General features: G+C 39.1%; 2 protein-coding genes across 2 annotated transcripts in view; one reads left to right on the top strand and one right to left on the bottom strand.

Annotated features, from left to right (window-relative positions):
* Window positions 1-17313, bottom strand: part of LOC129775690 (uncharacterized) — a 177348-nt gene that overhangs the window by 79106 nt on the left and 80929 nt on the right.
* Window positions 5997-17313, top strand: part of LOC129774047 (uncharacterized protein K02A2.6-like) — a 32147-nt gene continuing 20830 nt past the window's right edge. Inside the window, exon 1 of the mRNA XM_055777744.1 lies at window positions 5997-6146. Coding sequence (XP_055633719.1) covers window positions 5997-6146 — 150 coding nt within the window. The remainder of the gene's footprint in view (window positions 6147-17313) is intronic.

Below are 17313 nucleotides of genomic sequence, written 5' to 3'. Positions count from 1 at the left end.
AATATGCTTACACTATGGTTTTTATAATGTTTGCTTTTATGCCGAGTGTTGCGAAAAATGTGCCTGTGACTCGGTGCACTGGGTCGCAATGCTCCCTGCTGCTGGTGTACCGTGCCTGGGTGGTAACTGCACCTCCCCTAGTGTTGAAACTCCTGGTTCAACGGTCAGGTTCTTAGCGATGGTGGTTGGTAAAAATGTACTGGTGCTGGGTCAGCGAAATGATCATCTATGGTTGACTTTTCTGGGTTGATTGTTGCTTTGGCTGATTGGGTTCTAAACTTGAAAAGAATGTAGATGATAAAGATTATGATCATAGAAGTTGTAAATGAAAATCCTCCGATTATTGTCCAATGGTGTGTAACTGTTGTGAGTTTCAGGTTTTCCAGATGTTCCAGGTTTTTGTGGTGAAGTCTTTTCAATGAATGAATGTCGGTTTGCTGTTCTATTTTCCGCTTAACAACATTTAGTCCTGTTGAAAGCGAGAAGATTGGATGCTCAACGGTTTCTATGATTTGATTTGTAAATGTCATGTTTCGTATCGAAACTGAGCAGTTTTGGTATGTGATCAGGAATGATCCGATTAATCGTCGATTGGAAACTCTGCATGTGTTGTGAAATGAATCGTTCACTTGATTTAATAGTAGTATTGTGGGACTCAGTTCCGTTACTATTGGGTAATGCGCGACGTTCTCATACGTGCACTTGCTGTCGTGGCCAATTATTATATTGGATATGCATTCGTCTAAGGAAACATCTTTCAAACTGTTGTGGTTGCAAAGACTCCAGTTGCCTAATCTTGAACAATGGTCTGTTTTCAGGAAAAGTTTGTCATTACCGTAGAGATACTCATCTCCTTCCAGTTTTATACGTAATGAATCTGTTATTATAGAAGCAATTTTCAGGTGCTGATATGTTGAGTTGCTAAGATTTGGAATGTTGATGATGTAGAGTATAGTTTGTCCGTTGGTGCCTATGGTGACGCTTGCGAACCCAAGTGCCTCGTCTATTAATTCGGTTGGTATACCTTGATCGCTAAGAATTTGAATCATGAAATCTGTCTCTTTTGATGTAAGCATTCTATTATTAACAATTCCCAACTTTGATTGCGTAATGGAATTTTGAATTTTTAATACTTCCTGGTTGATAATATCTAGATTGAGAATAATATTTATTAAATCATTTCCTGCCTTAACTGCTCTGTGTGTTTTATTTTCTTCCTTAATTAGATCATTAATGGTTTCTGTCATGTTATTCAGCCCATCATAAAGATCGTCATTGATAGTAATTTGTTGGTTACTATTTTCGGTAATTTTGTGAATTCCAGAGTCGATAAGTCGTAAATCGTCTGCGTCTGGTGAGCCTGACATCCACTTCCATGCTCTTCCGAGTGCGTCCCATCGTTTTTGTCGTCGGTGTGCCGGTTGTATTTGGTTGAGGTTTGTTTCTAGTTAATCTATTTTCCATTTTAGTAAAGCTGTCATTTCGGGGTCGTCATTTTCTCTAGTCAGAATCTTGGTTTTGATGTCGTGTACGGCTAATGCTATATTTGTTGTGTTTATTTTGTTTATAACTTTGGACTGCCCTGTTACAATTTTGCTCTGGGATAGGTGTATGATTGCTACATGTTCTTGGTTAAGGCTTTGTATTTGCAGTGTTCCTAAGACTGCTGGGATCCTGGAAATAAGTTGATATTTTTTACATTAGATTTGTGTAGTTTTGCATTTTCTTCGTTCCTGAACGTTACTTCATTGCTATTTTGAACAAAAGTTTTCTTGAATATTTTCTTGTGCTTCGGTTTAATGATTTTGTCTTTTACATATACCATTTGCCCAGTTTCTAGTGCAGGTGCAGTTTTACTATTTTTATTTGCTCTTTCAAGTTGTTTGTGTTGGGCTTCTTTTAGTCTAACTATTATTTCGTCGTAAGTCTTCTGTCGTATTTGTTCTAGTTCGTCAGGATTAATTTGTCTGTCGGGGTTCCTTTGATTTCCGAATAAAATTTCCTTAGGGGTTTTGAGTGTGGATGAGTGGATTGTGTTATTGTATTTTTCCACTGCTATGTGGATAATGTTATGGGATGGCAAGTGAGGGGTGATTTGCTTTTGAATTCTGTATAGTTCTAGGATGGTGGAATGAAATCTCTCCACAGGGCCATTTACTTCTGATTTGCTATTTGGGGTTAAATAAACCTTGATATTCAAATCGAGTAATTTCCCTTTGATATCGGGTGATTGAAATGCGCGCTCGTTATCCATTACAAGGGAGCTTGGTACGATAAAGGAGGTAACTGTTTCCCATATTGCTTTCTCAATATGAACAGCATGTCGGGATCTAATAGGAATCATGCGACCATACTTACTAAATTTATCAATGCTAGATAAAAAGTAGTTGGACTCTATTTGAAATATATCTATATGAAGGATTTGGTAGGGATGATTAGGGATTGGTGTTTCTTGTATAGGGATAATGAGCGGGTGTCGATCATATTTCGAAGTGTTACATTCATCGCAAACGCGTATAAATTTCTTCAAATGTTGTATAATATTTGGGAAGTAAAATTCACGTAAAATCTGAAATTTATTCTCTTGGATTCCGCGGTGGGCTCTATTGTGAGTCTCTTGAATTATTCTTGTTTGCTCATCTGCGTCTGTAACATCTCGTAATATAATTTGGGTGAAACGAATCTTGAGCAATCCGGGCCTGCTGAAATATTTTTTAAACACTTCCTGGATTTGTCCCAGAATTTCTTCAGAAGTATACAATCCGTTGGTTTTAGTTGGATCACAAAATTCTTTTAGAATAGTGGTCAAAATTTCTTCGTTCAATTTCGTTCTTCTGATCAGAATTCTACGATAGCTAGGAAATGGATTTGTTACTATTGTTTCTGAGTTAGTTGTTGGAATTTCAATTATTAATTGGGAACGGAAGCTGTTCAAAGGGGCTTCTGTTGAAATGATGTAGTTGGAATCATCGTCTTCTGCAGAGTGTTGAGTGGGCGTTAATGAATTTATCTGAACGCGACTCAAGGCGTCTGCAACTACATTAGATTTTCCCGGTTTGTACATGATTTCATAATGATGTTCTTCAATGAAATTTTTCCAGTTCATGAGTTTTCTATTCGAAGTTTTAGGAGAAAGATTGTATGTTAGAGGTTGGTGATCTGTATAGATCTTAACCTTCTGACCGTAGAGATATCCTCTAAATACCTTCAAAGCCCAAACAATCGCAAGCAGTTCCTTTTCTATGTCACTGTACGATTCTTCAGTTTTGTTTAAAGTTCTAGAGGCAAAATGTATCGGTCTATCCTTTCCAGGGTTTCCTTGACTTAAAACAGCACCAATCGCGAAATTAGACGCGTCGGTCGTTAAGCAAAAAGGTTCGGAGAAATCTGGATAAGTTAGGATGTCATTTCCGGTCAGTATCCGTTTCATACTTTCGAAACATCTTCTTTCATCAGTGTTGAAATTTATACTTTTAGCACTTCTTTGATCTCCTTCTCCTCTCAAGAGTTTAGTTAAGGGTTTGGCTATTTTAGCGAAATCCTTAATAAATCTCCGATAATATCCCATCATGCCCAGAAATCCTCTAAGTTGTTTCAGGTTTCTGGGTTCCGGATATTTTTTTATTGCTTCAATTTTCTTCTCGTTGGGTTTTATTCCTCCGTTGGTTATTATATAACCTAAAAATTCAACTGATTCGTGTAGGAATTCTGACTTGTCTAACTGAACTTTAAGATGGGCGTCGTGTAACGTTTTCAAAATGATTTCTAGATTTTCGAGGTGTTCTTTGAGTGTCTTTCCCATGACTATTACATCGTCTATATAAACAAAGCACCGTTTCCCGATGTGGTGTCGTAATACGTCGTCTATAGATCTCTGGAAGATGGCCGGTGCATTTTTTAGGCCAAATGGCATACGAACAAATTCGTATTTGCCATAATTGACGGAAAATGCCGTCTTTTCAATATCTTCTCCTTTCATCTTGATCTGATGGAAACCGGATGCAAGATCGAGAGTAGTAAAATATTTATTTCCTCCTAATTGGTCTATAGTGTTCGATATTTCTGGCATAGGGTATTTGTCCGAGATAGTCTTATCGTTCAATTTTCGATAATCTATGACAAGCCGGAATTTTCTTTCCCCTGAGGCGTCCAGTTTTTTAGGGACAATCCAAACAGGTGAATTCTACGCGGATCTAGATGGTCTTATTATACCATCGTTGAGAAGTTTGCTTATTTGTTTTTCGACCTCTGATTTGTATGCTTTCTGATAAATGGGTATGTCGTCAACAGTTCGAATTTCGCATTCAACGTTGGTGGTACAAGTTAATTTGTTATCGGGATTATGAAACACTTCTTTGATGTTATTTATGATGGGTATCAAGGAATTTCGCTCATTTTCGTTTAGATGGGAAATTCTAATTTTTCCTAAAATGTTTGTTGTTTCTGTTTTATTTATCGCTTGTCTTCGTGTAGGTGTAGGGCTGTAAAATTTTAGAGGGATGGTTCTCAGATCTCCTGAATCGCATTTAACTTTAAGGGTTTTTTTTCGCACTAATAAGGTTAAATCTATTGCCGAAAAGAATTTCGGTTCCGATTATTCCGTCAAAAAAAGGATGAAAATCGAATACCAAAAAGTTGAAACTTCGATGCAAAAGTGGGTGGAAAATTTTTAATTTGACGCATTCTTTTATTTTCTGAGTACCAATAACACCTTTAATGTTTTGTTCACGCATGGTATTTATTGGCATTCCGGATGAATTAGCCCATTTCTTTGAGATAACATTTACGTTGGCACCGCAATCGATGAGCATTTTAATGACTCCTTTCGATGTAGGTATTTCAACGTAAGGGAGGGTTTTAACGTCAGGTTCTCCTAAAACCATTTCGTGACCCAATCGGTGTCCTCTAAAAAATTAGTTTCTTCAGCTTGGTCGGGCATTTGATTGGTGTTAGCTTCGTTAGAATTTTCGGCGTTTAGATTTAAATTTTCTAACGATTCCACATAATTTTCGTTATTGAAATCATCCTTACTCAATTCCAATTGTTCGGTGTACCATTTTTCATATTCTTCCGGATCGGGGCATTCTTCTAAGATGTTTGCCATTCGTTTAGCGTTAGGTTCGTGAACACGCATTGAATCGCTTGCTTGCCTACGTTGTGCAAAAGGTCGATTACCGTAGTTAATTTGATTAGTACGAATAGAGCTCGTATCCATCGGTTCCGGTCGTGGTTGAGGTTGCATAAATGTCCTTTTGGGTGCAAATACGTTAGGTTGTGATTGGAAATTGGTATTTTGGAACTTTTGACTTTGGAATGGTGTATTTCGAGGTGGTAATATTGGCAATTTTCCTGGGTGGAAATTTGAAAATTTGGGTTGCGAATAACGCGGGGGCACTGGTGGCGTAATATTTCTCGTTGGTAGATTGCTACGAGGAGCGGGTAATGGCAGTGGTGTCTGTGTATTAAATGGAGCGTTTCTTGCACTTAGGTTCAGGTATTCTACACAATAATGGTAGGCCTGTGCTAAATTACTTGGTTTGTAGTTTTTGCAAAAAAGTGAGAGCGGTTCTCCCAGACCTCTCACAAAGGTATCTAAGGAAAGCATATTATATAATTTTATTAGGGCGGTTTCGTGTCCCCGCCATTGTTCGTCTAAGTTTATTGCGGAACTTATGAGAGTTATCATCTCGGTGATCCGGCTATAGTAGGTTTCGATTGATTCGTTCTTTGCCTTTGTCATATTTTTCAGCTGGCTGTCCAGTGTCATCAAATCCCTTTTGTCCGCGTAATACAGACGCAAAGTGTTTTTTATTGCCTCCCACTCAACGGGAGTATTGTTTGTAATGAGTACATCACTTGCTTCATCTTTAATTTTTCGTCGGATAGTTTTTATTATCAGATGATAGTGAAATGTATCTCTACCATCTTCGAATAATTCCAATATATCTTCTACATCGAGAATCCATTGCGCGAGGTTGCGCGGATTCCCTGTGTAAATGGGCAAGTCTGCCACGATAGCTGGAATTTTGCCACGCTCGTGGAACGACATTCTGGTGTCGATCGTAAAACGTGGTGTGGCGTTTTCCAAAACAGGTGGCACAGAAACGATCGGGTTCGACGGGTTCAAGGCCATGTCGGGATCGATCGTAAGTGTTTCTAATGCCTCGATTATTGAATCAATTTTTGCTAATTCTAAACACTTTCACCTTTCACACAACACTTCACTTTAGATTAATTATTGTTTGGAGGAATTATGTTAGTTTCCGCGTTATTTTGTGATATAACAGCGCTCCGGTTACGGTGGGTCCGGCCTCGGCGCTCTGAATTAGTATAAGTTTATTGGGTTCCGTACTATCCGCTTTGCGGTACGGTTTTAGCTTAGTCTATTTCTTTCGAGTTTATACTCACAAGATTATTAGGAGGTACATTCGAGTACCGCGGGACAACGCCTTAGTCCTTGGAAGTCCTATTAATGCCGGTTGGCTCGGGTCCTTCTTTTTCCTGGTGCGCTCGTTCGCTGTGCTCCTACACGCAAATCCCTCGGTTGACGACGGACGGAGCTTGGGTCCGGAGTAGGAGTAACTTTAGAAAGTTAACTCGGAGCGGCTTCACTACTAGGAGTACAATACTGTTACCAGGTGGAGGGTCCCGACTTCGGGCGCCAGTTACGTTTGGGGAAGTTCGGTTGACTTTTTAAAAAAGCTGAACTACCCTGAACGGAGTCACAATGTAAACTGACTTTATTATTTCATTGATTTACACGATTGCCTAAATATGCTTACACTATGGTTTTTATAATGTTTGCTTTTATGCCGAGTGTTGCGAAAAATGTGCCTGTGACTCGGTGCACTGGGTCGCAATGCTCCCTGCTGCTGGTGTACCGTGCCTGGGTGGTAACTTATATAATCGAGTCCGCGCTGTACTTTGAAAAAATTCTAACTTTTCGAGAAAAAATTATTTTACACGAAATTCTGCATGACAAACTATACAGACATTATTATCCTAAGACTAATTGTTCTCGAGAGCTCTATACATGCTCTATAGAAAATTGTATTTGATAAAAAAAAACCATATGTGTAATATCATGGAAACTTAACCATTATGGAATCGTTTATTTTTTGTAGGTTTGAGCTAGGAACGTCTATGTATAGCCCGCAACTATAATAGTTATAGGATCATACAAAATATCTCGGTCGCTCACAGTTTACGCGAGTTATCTTAGAATATGGATTTCAGTGAAGGATGATATTACAATGATATTACAGAAGTTCAATGATATATGAAGCACTCTCAGGCAGCTCAATTCGTTTCTTCATAAATACGGAATACTTAAGTTAGGCGGAAAGTTGTGATTATATTAGAAAAAATATTCATTTTTCGTGTCCACGTGGACATAGCCTATACCCCCTGCCCCCTCTCCGTGGACAAGCGTGGACATTTTCATACCCCCTACCCCCCCTAAAATTGTCCACGTGGTATGTGGACAGCCCCTAACATCCATGCCTCTCACGCTGAAGGTCACGAGTTCAATTCTCACTCCCGACATTCTTCCAAAAAATGGAAGTAATAGTGACGAACCAGCCAAATGAGTTGAATATCACTATAATACAGATAAAAAAAAAAAAATAAAAAAAAATAAAAAAAAATTAGGAATGTTAGGAAATGTTAGTATTAGAAATGTTAGGAAATTTTTATAGTTGAAAAAAAAACTATAAAAATGTGGGTTCTCAAATGGGGATCAACACTAGGGTAGGACCCTGCCCGTTGGTCTCAAATGTTCCTATCTCACGCCTCCACGAAGATCATATGACGACATTTTTAGATCGGGCGTGAACTGGAAACACACACCTGGTCTTGGCTCCGAGAACGGGTGTCGAAAGTGGCTAAGTGAGGGGGTGCGAGCGAGTCAGAGCGCTATATCTCTCCCGGGGAAGGCCTCCCGGGTCATGGAGGCCTTGCCAACCCGCTGTCTCCCGGGCAAAGGAGATACACCCAATAAAATGGAGCTACGATCACGAAGAGTAATAAGAATGCGATCACCCGAGGAGGGTCCCCGAGCTGGAGCTGGTCCTGGAACGGGCGTAAGAGCGAGCGGCCAGCGGCTGGAGGGCGAGGTGCAAGAGCGGGCCACCAGCCGGGTTCAACCCGAAGAGCTACCGCCACACGGAAACAGCAGCCATCGACATCACCCAAGAAACGCTGCGCCTACGAGGCGTGTTGCGACTGCCAGACGACAGTCGTCCACACTTGTGGGTACCACTAGGCGCCGGATCATGTGGACACACGAAATGAATGAAAAAATTAAGATAGAACACTTTTCATCATTAGAAAAAAAAAAAGGTGGAAATGGAACTTTTTTTTTGCTTGGAGGTAAAGTGGTCACCTAGTGGGGGCAAAGTGGTCACTCGCACATATAAAGCTAAATGAGATAGATTTATGCGTTTTTTTCGTCCAAATGTGTTGGTCCAATTTTGGATCTTCTTCAAAAAGCAGAATGTGATGCGGTATATCAACTTTAGTAAACAGAACAATGTAAGTTGTTATTCACCTATGACCACTTTGCACCCAAACATCAAAGCAATTTCTATGCTAATTAATCGCTGAGATTGAACAAAATATCTGTTCACCTCTCCCAGAATATGTTAACAGTCGTCCAAACTGATGATTTGTCCAATATATCAGTTTGCGCACAGAACTACGGCCGAATGGCTATCGAGAGAGCAATTTCTGATTTTATTTATATTTTGAAATCAGACAGCTCTACTGAAGTACAGGGTGACTCAAAAGTCATTAAATTCTTCAAACATAAGGTGACTATCAATATGACATCGATAGTCAATAGTTATACTACCAAACAAGTAGGTGACCACATTGCCCCCCATGACCAATTTGCCCCCGCTACCCCTATATTTCATGTCATTCGTTGGAGTTAGAGCTCAGATGAAAGCTTTCCGTTTCGCATTTCATTGTGGCTAATAAGTATGTTGCGAGTTCAGTCTGTTTGTATAGCTATCCGTTCATATTGTTCGTTATGATGAAGATCAGAGTCTTCCGGTCACAGCTGCAGATTCCCTGCCAGATCAGCAAACTTGTCCGCGAAAACAAATTTATGGGAACATCTCCTCGACCCTTGTCTACATAAAACTTCTGTTCCGGAAGCTGTTTGGAGTCCAATTTAACATATGTATCATCGCGCATAAAAATGCATTCGTTGAGTTTGGTCACCACCAGGCACTGGATAAGAAAAACGAACCAATTAAGTCTTGGCAGGCAGACCGTAAGTCAGGCTCTTTTTGAATTAGGACTATGTCTTTGATTTCTATATTCAATTACGAAAAATGTAACGATTCATTAAGAGATTTCAAACGCATATTACTCAAAATCGTTATTGCGACATTGTTGTGCCAATATACCATCAGACTGCCATACGAATTTCTGCATAATTCAAGAACTAATCCAGCAAACTGAACCAAATTTGGAGATTTCACGGATTTTGAACGTGGAGATTTCAAGGAGCAAGAAACATTTCTAAGGTGGTTCAACACTCCTCTTATGTTATTTGCAAGTGGTTGGAAACTCTTGAACGAAAATAATCTGATATTATAATGATGAGTTTTGTTAGAAACACTAGGAATTTTAAAGTAAAAGGCAAATTCAATGGGGTCGATTAAAAGATCAATCAATGAATAGTTCTGCGATTGGACTCATGAACTTGCTCATAGTAAGAAAATGTGAATGTTTGATGATATTGATAACATAATTGGGCGGGACGAAGTTTGCCGGGTCAGCTAGTTTGAAATAGAAATCATGAGTTTTTGTGTGAAAACCCATGAACTTTGAGAAGGATTAAGATATTGACAAGTTGTGCATTGCAAAATATTGGTATTGAGAGCTTTAAAAGTCTTACGAAGACAATTCTGGTGTAGAATTTTAAGTATAAAAATTAGAGTAAAACTCCGTTTTTTCATGGTTACCCCAATGCAATGCGCTAAAACAACTTTGTGGGAGATATGTATTCTCTAGACAAAAAACTGTTTTCGGAAAAGTTGTTACATATTATGGAGCGCTAATTTTTATGTTATCAAAATTAGAGTGACCAAAATTGTCGATGAAATAAATAATATATCTTTCTTATCTTTATAGATAGAGATAAACATAGTTCGACAATGTTGTAGCCTCAGTTATTCTTATCAACTTTGTAGAACAACGCTTCTTTCTATCTTTAAATATAATAGATTTAGCACTTTTCTCTAGGTTGCATTAGGGTGACCATGAAAAAACGGGTGTTTTGCTTTCAAATTCTTTCATTATAAATATGAAATTCGTATTCCCTGTTTAAAAAAAAGACGACATTCCTATACTGCCGTTCTACGCATAGTTGTCCCATGTTCCAAAATCAGCAACTGAGAAAAAACGCATTCAAAGTTGTTTAGCATATTTGTCTACCAAAAGCTTTAAGCACATCGGTTTAGTAATATACTGGGTTTTTTATAAGCAGAAAACTATTGTTTAATGAAATGTGAATAGGTCCCCTCATTTGAATCAATCTATCTTGGTTACGGGCTTAAAAACTCATGGTGGGACAGTTATGCTTAGAATATCAACGTGGGACAATTGAACTTCATGTTGTTTTTTGAAATACTAGGAACAAACAATAAGTTTTTTGTGTTTTTCCGGAAGATTATACATAAAAACATCGTTTTATGAAGCAGGGAGTGATCTGCAACACCTTTGCAAAATATAAATCTCATTGTTATTGGGCATTCTCTAACAAGGTGTACACGTGATCCATTGAACTTTGAGAATTAGTTCGTACTTCCAAATCAGAAATAAATTTTAGTCTAGCTGAAACCGTGACATAAAATTATTGTACTTAAACCGATTTATTTGATATGGATCTACAAAAATACATGGTGGGACAGTTATGAATAGAATATCAACATGGGAAAATTGAGCTTGATGTTGTTTTTACAAGCTGGGAACAAACTATGACTTTTTTTTGAGTTTTTCAGGAAGATTAGGCAGAAAAACATCGTTTTATGAAGAAAAGTGAAAATTGTCAAAAAGTAGCATGGGACAACTATGCGTAGAACGGCAGTATAGAAGTTGCAGATAAATTGGAAAAAAAAAGTTTCCGATTTTTCAAAGATCGATTTTTTGGTATCGATTTAATCAGTGAATCGATCCCTTGGCCGTTTGGAAAATCGATTCGACAAGATCGATCTTTTTATAAAGATCGCCCAATCCTAGTATACTCACGCAATTCAGATTATGATAGCTAGGGTAGTCGCGATCTTTATATTATATTCTCCATATAGGGTAACACGGGGTGAGTTGGACATACGGGGTGATTTGGATCACCCCTTTATCTCAAAAAGTACGGCTCAACTTTAATTTTTTATAATGTCGTCTTATTCTATTGTTGAACCGTATGTAAATAACGTAAAAAAAGTTTGGTAAAATTCGACAAGTGGAGGGAAACGGTAGCAAGAACTCAGCAAGCACATTGATTGCCAAAAAATGTGAGTTTTCCGATCGTGGTTTTAAGGTTTTTCCCGCTGATTAGAAAAACTTTTCGTGTATTGTGCAGTAAAGTTCTGTTCGCCTACAGAAGAGGAACAATTTGATGCAGCGAAACTGTAAGTTTAATAACAATAAATGAAATTATTTGCATTTTAATTTTTGCATGTTGTGTGGGGTGACATGGCAACGTTTCTGTGGGGTGAATTGGTCCTACAGGTTTGAGGCTTTTCTTTGGTCTAATTGATTCCAGATTTGCTTTGACCAAGCATCGAAAGTGTTCGAAAATGCTCGAACAATAGTGATCTCAATCAATGGTCTCAATCCAATTTTTCTGGTCTGGAATCTGGCCAAGACACCTGGTATCGATCCCAGAATACTGTTACTGTTTGTAACATTATTCCAAAATACTTTACATAAACATAAGTATGTTTTTTTCGATGAAACACACACTAGACCAAATCACCCCACAGACGGTCGAAATCAGCCCGCATCAAATTTTAATGTCCAAAAATAATCTCATCTTTGTAGCTTGATATATTGATTAAACATTTTTGATTGAGAGAAAACAAGTGTAGCTCAGTATACAATGTGACATTTTTTATTTAGACCGTATTGGTTTGGAAATATTAGGCTGTCAAAAAAGTCCTGCGGTATTTCCGCGAGGTGTCGTTGTAAACGCGTAGTTCTAGTTGTATTCATTGTATCGAGTCATACTATAGGTATTTTTGCGCTAATATAGTCCTTGACAGTGTTTTGTTTGGTTAAGTCGTTCGTGAGTTACAGTGTCGCAAATATGGAGCAAAATAAAGAGAAAATCCGACATATTTTACAGTACTACTATGACAAAGGCAAAAATGCATCTCAAGCTGCCAATAAAATTTGTGCAGTTTATGGACCCGATACAGTTTCCATTTCCACCGCACAACGATGGTTTCAACGTTTTCGTTCTGGTGTAGAGGTCGTCGAAGATGCGCCACGCTCCGGAAGGCCTGTCGTCGAAAATTGCGACAAAATCGCTGAATTAGCCGAGAAAGACCGGCATAGTAGCAGCCGTAGCATCGGCCAAGAGCTGGGGATAAGTCATCAAACCGTTATTAACCATTTGAAGAAGCTTGGATTCACAAAGAAGCTCGATGTATGGGTGTGGCACCGTTGACGCAAAAAAATATCTTTGACCGTATCGACGCATGTGAATCGCTGCTGAATCGCAACAAAATCGACCCGTTTCTGAAGCGGATGGTGACTGGCGATGAAAAGTGGGTCACTTACGACAACGTGAAGCGCAAACGGTCGTGGTCGAAGCCCGCTGAAGCGGCTCAGACGGTGGCCAAGCCCTCATTAACGGCCAGGAAGGTTCTGGTGTGTGTTTGGTGGGATTGTCAAGGAATAACCTATTATGAGCTGCTTCCCTATGGCCAAATGCTCAATTCGGACCTGTACTGCCAACAACTGGACCGCTTGAAGGTAGCATTCATGAAGAAGAGGCCATCTTTGATAAACAGAGGCCGCATTGTCTTCCATCAGGACAACGCCAGGCCACACACTTCTTTGGTGACGCGCCAGAAGCTCCGGGAGCTCGGATGGAAGGTTCTTTTGCATCCGCCGTATAGTCCGGACCACTAAGTACCACGCACCAAGTGACTACCACCTGTTTTTGTCCATGGCGAGCGAGCTAGGTAGTCAGAAGTTAGCCACAAAAGAGGCCTGTGAAAATTTGCTATCCGAGTTTTTTGCCAATAAGGAAGCGAGCTTCTATAACAGGGGTATTATGAAGTTGGCATCTCGTTGGGAACAAGTCATCGAACAAAACGGCGCATATTTGACTTAAAACAGATGTTTGTAACTAATTTTATGAACAAATGAAAATTCCAAAAAAATACCGCAGGACTTTTTTGACAGCCTAATATTAGGCGATTTGCTTAGGTAGTCCAAATTCCCCCCATTTCCCCTATGTCTTCCTTAGAAGCCCGCTTCACTTCCTCGAGTGCACTTGCCCATTCTCCTTTCCTTTTCCTATACATAAGCAGAACTTAGCACCCAATGAGATCAGTTCACTACAGCAGCTACACAAACTTTTAAAGAAAACACTCATGGCCATAGGATACTTAATATACATCACCTGGCTATAAAGTTATACAAATGAAACACAATTTTTTGTATAACTCGAAAACAAATGGAAAAAATCGGCATGTGGAGGTTTTAGGGGGCAAGAAATTGTGGTTCGACACTCTAAGAAAACTTTTGGAAAACGCTGAAGGAAATGGGAATGTTTTTTCCTTTATTATAGTGACTTTCAACACTTTTCGATTGGTTCATTACTTTTTACTTCCATTTTTGGAAGAATGTCGGTAGTGAGAATTGAACTCGTGACCTTAAGCATGAGAAGTATGGATGTTAGTACTACACCAGATCGCCTCCACAAAATGGGAAAATTCCGAAAATAGATAGTCAGCTGACTATCCTCAGTTGACCATGACTATGCATAGCCCTGCTTCATACAGATGGGACTGAGTTATTTCAACTCCCTTCTTTTCAGACGAGATGTATCTGTTACATGTACCTCCACGTAGGGCAATCATATTATTTTTCATATTCGTAGCCATATCGTCAATGATATATATTATGGTGATGATTGCTTCGTTATCGCACATGATATTGACTTGATCCTTGATCTTTTAGAGTTCAATGGAGCCAATTTACGATTTTTGGTGCAAATGAAAAAAATGTTCAAATGTTTTCGAACAAAAAATGTTTGTTTGCATGTTGAGCAAACGTATGACATTGCGTAGAAAGCATAACGGCAAAAAAGTCGATTTTGTTCATTTTGTCGCACCTTTACAACACTTTTACAATACAATGAAAATGGATGGAGCTCCATCGCCGGAAGATGAAGAAAAATTATTACAATCCTTATTTTCGTTCAAAGTCGTAATGCATAACTCTCGCGTAACTTTCGAAAAGGATCTATCTATTTTGATCGGTTCTCTTCATCGACATTCATTTTCGTTAATGACTCGGCGATAAAAGCTTTTCCTGATGTGTTCGAAGATCAAGAGTTCAGAAGGAAACCTCGTCAATCAAACTATGTGGCAAAACTGGTGCCAAATCTGTCTGCAGGTCGTGGTTATCGAAAGAGAAAGTCAATGAAGGGAATCGATCAATGTAGATAGGTCGTTTTCAAAAGGTACACGAGAATTGCACATTTTTTTCTCTCGTTCATTCCATTTTTTCGGTGAGCCAGTATTTTTTAGGCAAATCGCGCTCGCATAAAAATCGTTTCCTAGTCAATTTATGATCGAAAAGGTGAAAGTACATCGGCTAGAAGAAAAATATATTATCACATTCTGTGACGAATGTAAATTTTTTCTGTTACAATTATCGTTCCTTGATTTTTTATCTCGTAATTTGACTCAGTTCACGAAAAGAGCAAGCTTTTTGTAAGACAATAATTAACCAAGGGCTCATAAGTTTTGCGGAAAACACAAAAGTTCCATGACTCGCTTTATTACTCGCATATCATAATTTCGCATAATGCAGGAAAATATTTTGAGGGGCATTTGCGTGCCCTAATACTAAAACTGAGGAGGTATTAAAAAGTTTCTTCATGAATTGCTCGGCCAAAGTAGCATTCCGTTGCAAACAAGGGAGGAACTTTTTCGTCCACTATTAAACCAGGAGGATTTTCTTTGCTCAGGTTTTCGCATACGAGGCACCGACCAAGTACAATACCGTAAAAATCGAGATTACGAGCACTTGTCTCATATTATTTTTATTTTCAAATCCAGATTTGAATGCAAATTGAACTAATTGTAACCGCGGCATTGCTTCGTGTTTGCGGGGTGCAACACGTGTGCAGAAATAAAGTTAAAAATAGGATCAATAACAAACCAAATTACATGTCTGGCTCACCAGTTAACTTGATTAGCCTCACAGGATTTCCAACTCGCAGGTAGGAGTGGCATTATCGACTAGTCAGCGATACGGAAGACGATTCGGGGACGAGTTGAAATTGACCCCAATACCATTAGCGACATGGGACCATTATTATCGAGGGAAAAAGGCATTCACAGACCGATTAATCGACGGTGACTTCACTTATTATTCATTACTGATTGACTGCTATTTCTGGAACTGTAGCCTCATCGATGATGGGGGGCACCCGCTGGGAAAGGGTGGTTGACGAAGGATTTGCTATCACATAATCGATTTCTTAAATAAGCTTAAATATTAACGTAGGTTGTATATACGCTCGGGATGAATGGGTTTTTGTTTCGTCTTTTGGCGCATGAATCACGAACACAAACATAAAAGCACCACCAGCTGGGGTTGGTCGTACCATAGGAAAACTTCATTTTCCTTGCCAGCTGGACGGGATAATTCGATACGATGCTGATTAATTTCACAACATAAATAATCGAAAACCGGGACATAAGGAAAAAGGTGAATATGCCGCGCGCTCTTTTGTTGGCCCCAATACGGAAGGTATACCGACGTTGGTAAAGTTGTGGATTATGATGATGGTGACGATAATGGTTATTTTGAGGGCGATGAGGATGATGATGATTGCCAATCTGTTCGCGAATATCTGCTCGTTTCGAATGAATGGATACATATTGTAGATGTGTGCATGCGTGAGATAATTGCTCGGTCTCATACAATTAAAAAGGATGTACGAAGTTATGGGGTGGCAATGGAGTGGTTTGTTTTATTGTATTGGGGTAAGCCAGTTTTATAGCACCCAACTCGGGTTACAACCAAGCTCTGAGTTTTTGAACTAGAAAACATAGTTTATATTCAAGGAGGCTATATTCAAGAATCTTATTGCTAGCAAACGCTGCGTAGATTAGACACAAAGGAATTCATTTACGGTAACTATGCATTAATTAGGGTGCTCTCATCTGATTCACAAAAGTTATTCTTGTGGTTTGTGGCTTATTTCCACGTCCAAAAGAGTACGAAAGAGTAAACTATCCGTCCGAAAGTTAGTTTGGCTAGTGGTATTCAGTGGGATACATAGTTTCCATCACTGACGGGTCTGCGGTATCTGGAAAATAGAGATATGTAAATATAATGCGTTAAAAACTATACTAAATTTTATCTCTGCACAATGTTCGAGTTAAATGGATTTTCTCCTTGTCATGAAATGAATTCTGTAAATAGCATTATTCAATATTCCTATAATATGATCAGTCATCGAAGGTGTTCCGGCAAGTTCAATATTCGTTCACATAAGCATGCACTTTTCCGCTAATGGAGCACTATTTTGTGGCAAACAATGTGATTATCTCTCGAGAGTATCATGCTCAGACCAGACTACACAATCCATTCTTTTTTTTTATGTCAATAGGACATTCATGCTAAAAGCGAGACTATATTATGTGCCCAGCTTTTCTGTATACAGGCTTTCGATGGGAAAACCTGCATACCTGCCGATCACACATGTCCCCTTCAGTAGGTTCGACAAGTATGGAGAGGAAGGAACCCGACCCAAGCACGTCGCACTATCGAAAGCAGGAGGCAAAAAACCTTTCTCACGAAACGACCGACGAAAGTAGTCCTTTGAAGGCGAACCTTACTCTGTTCCCGCTTCACCGGCCAACGCCCTTGGCGAAGCTGGGAGAAATTGCTTGTAAAAACCATTACGTAATCATCTTACACCGGTACATTCCTACACCATCTTCACTCAACGGGATGAGGTGCGAAAAAAGTTCATGAGCCCCGTTCAGAATAAAGCGCCAAAGACATTTGCTTCTAACGAATGCCGTAAGTTCGCTGGGTACGAAGTGGGTC

This window comes from Toxorhynchites rutilus, chromosome 3, assembly GCF_029784135.1.
Source record: "Toxorhynchites rutilus septentrionalis strain SRP chromosome 3, ASM2978413v1, whole genome shotgun sequence".
Lineage (NCBI taxonomy): Eukaryota > Metazoa > Arthropoda > Insecta > Diptera > Culicidae > Toxorhynchites > Toxorhynchites rutilus.
This window is presented reverse-complemented; position numbering and strand designations above follow the sequence as displayed.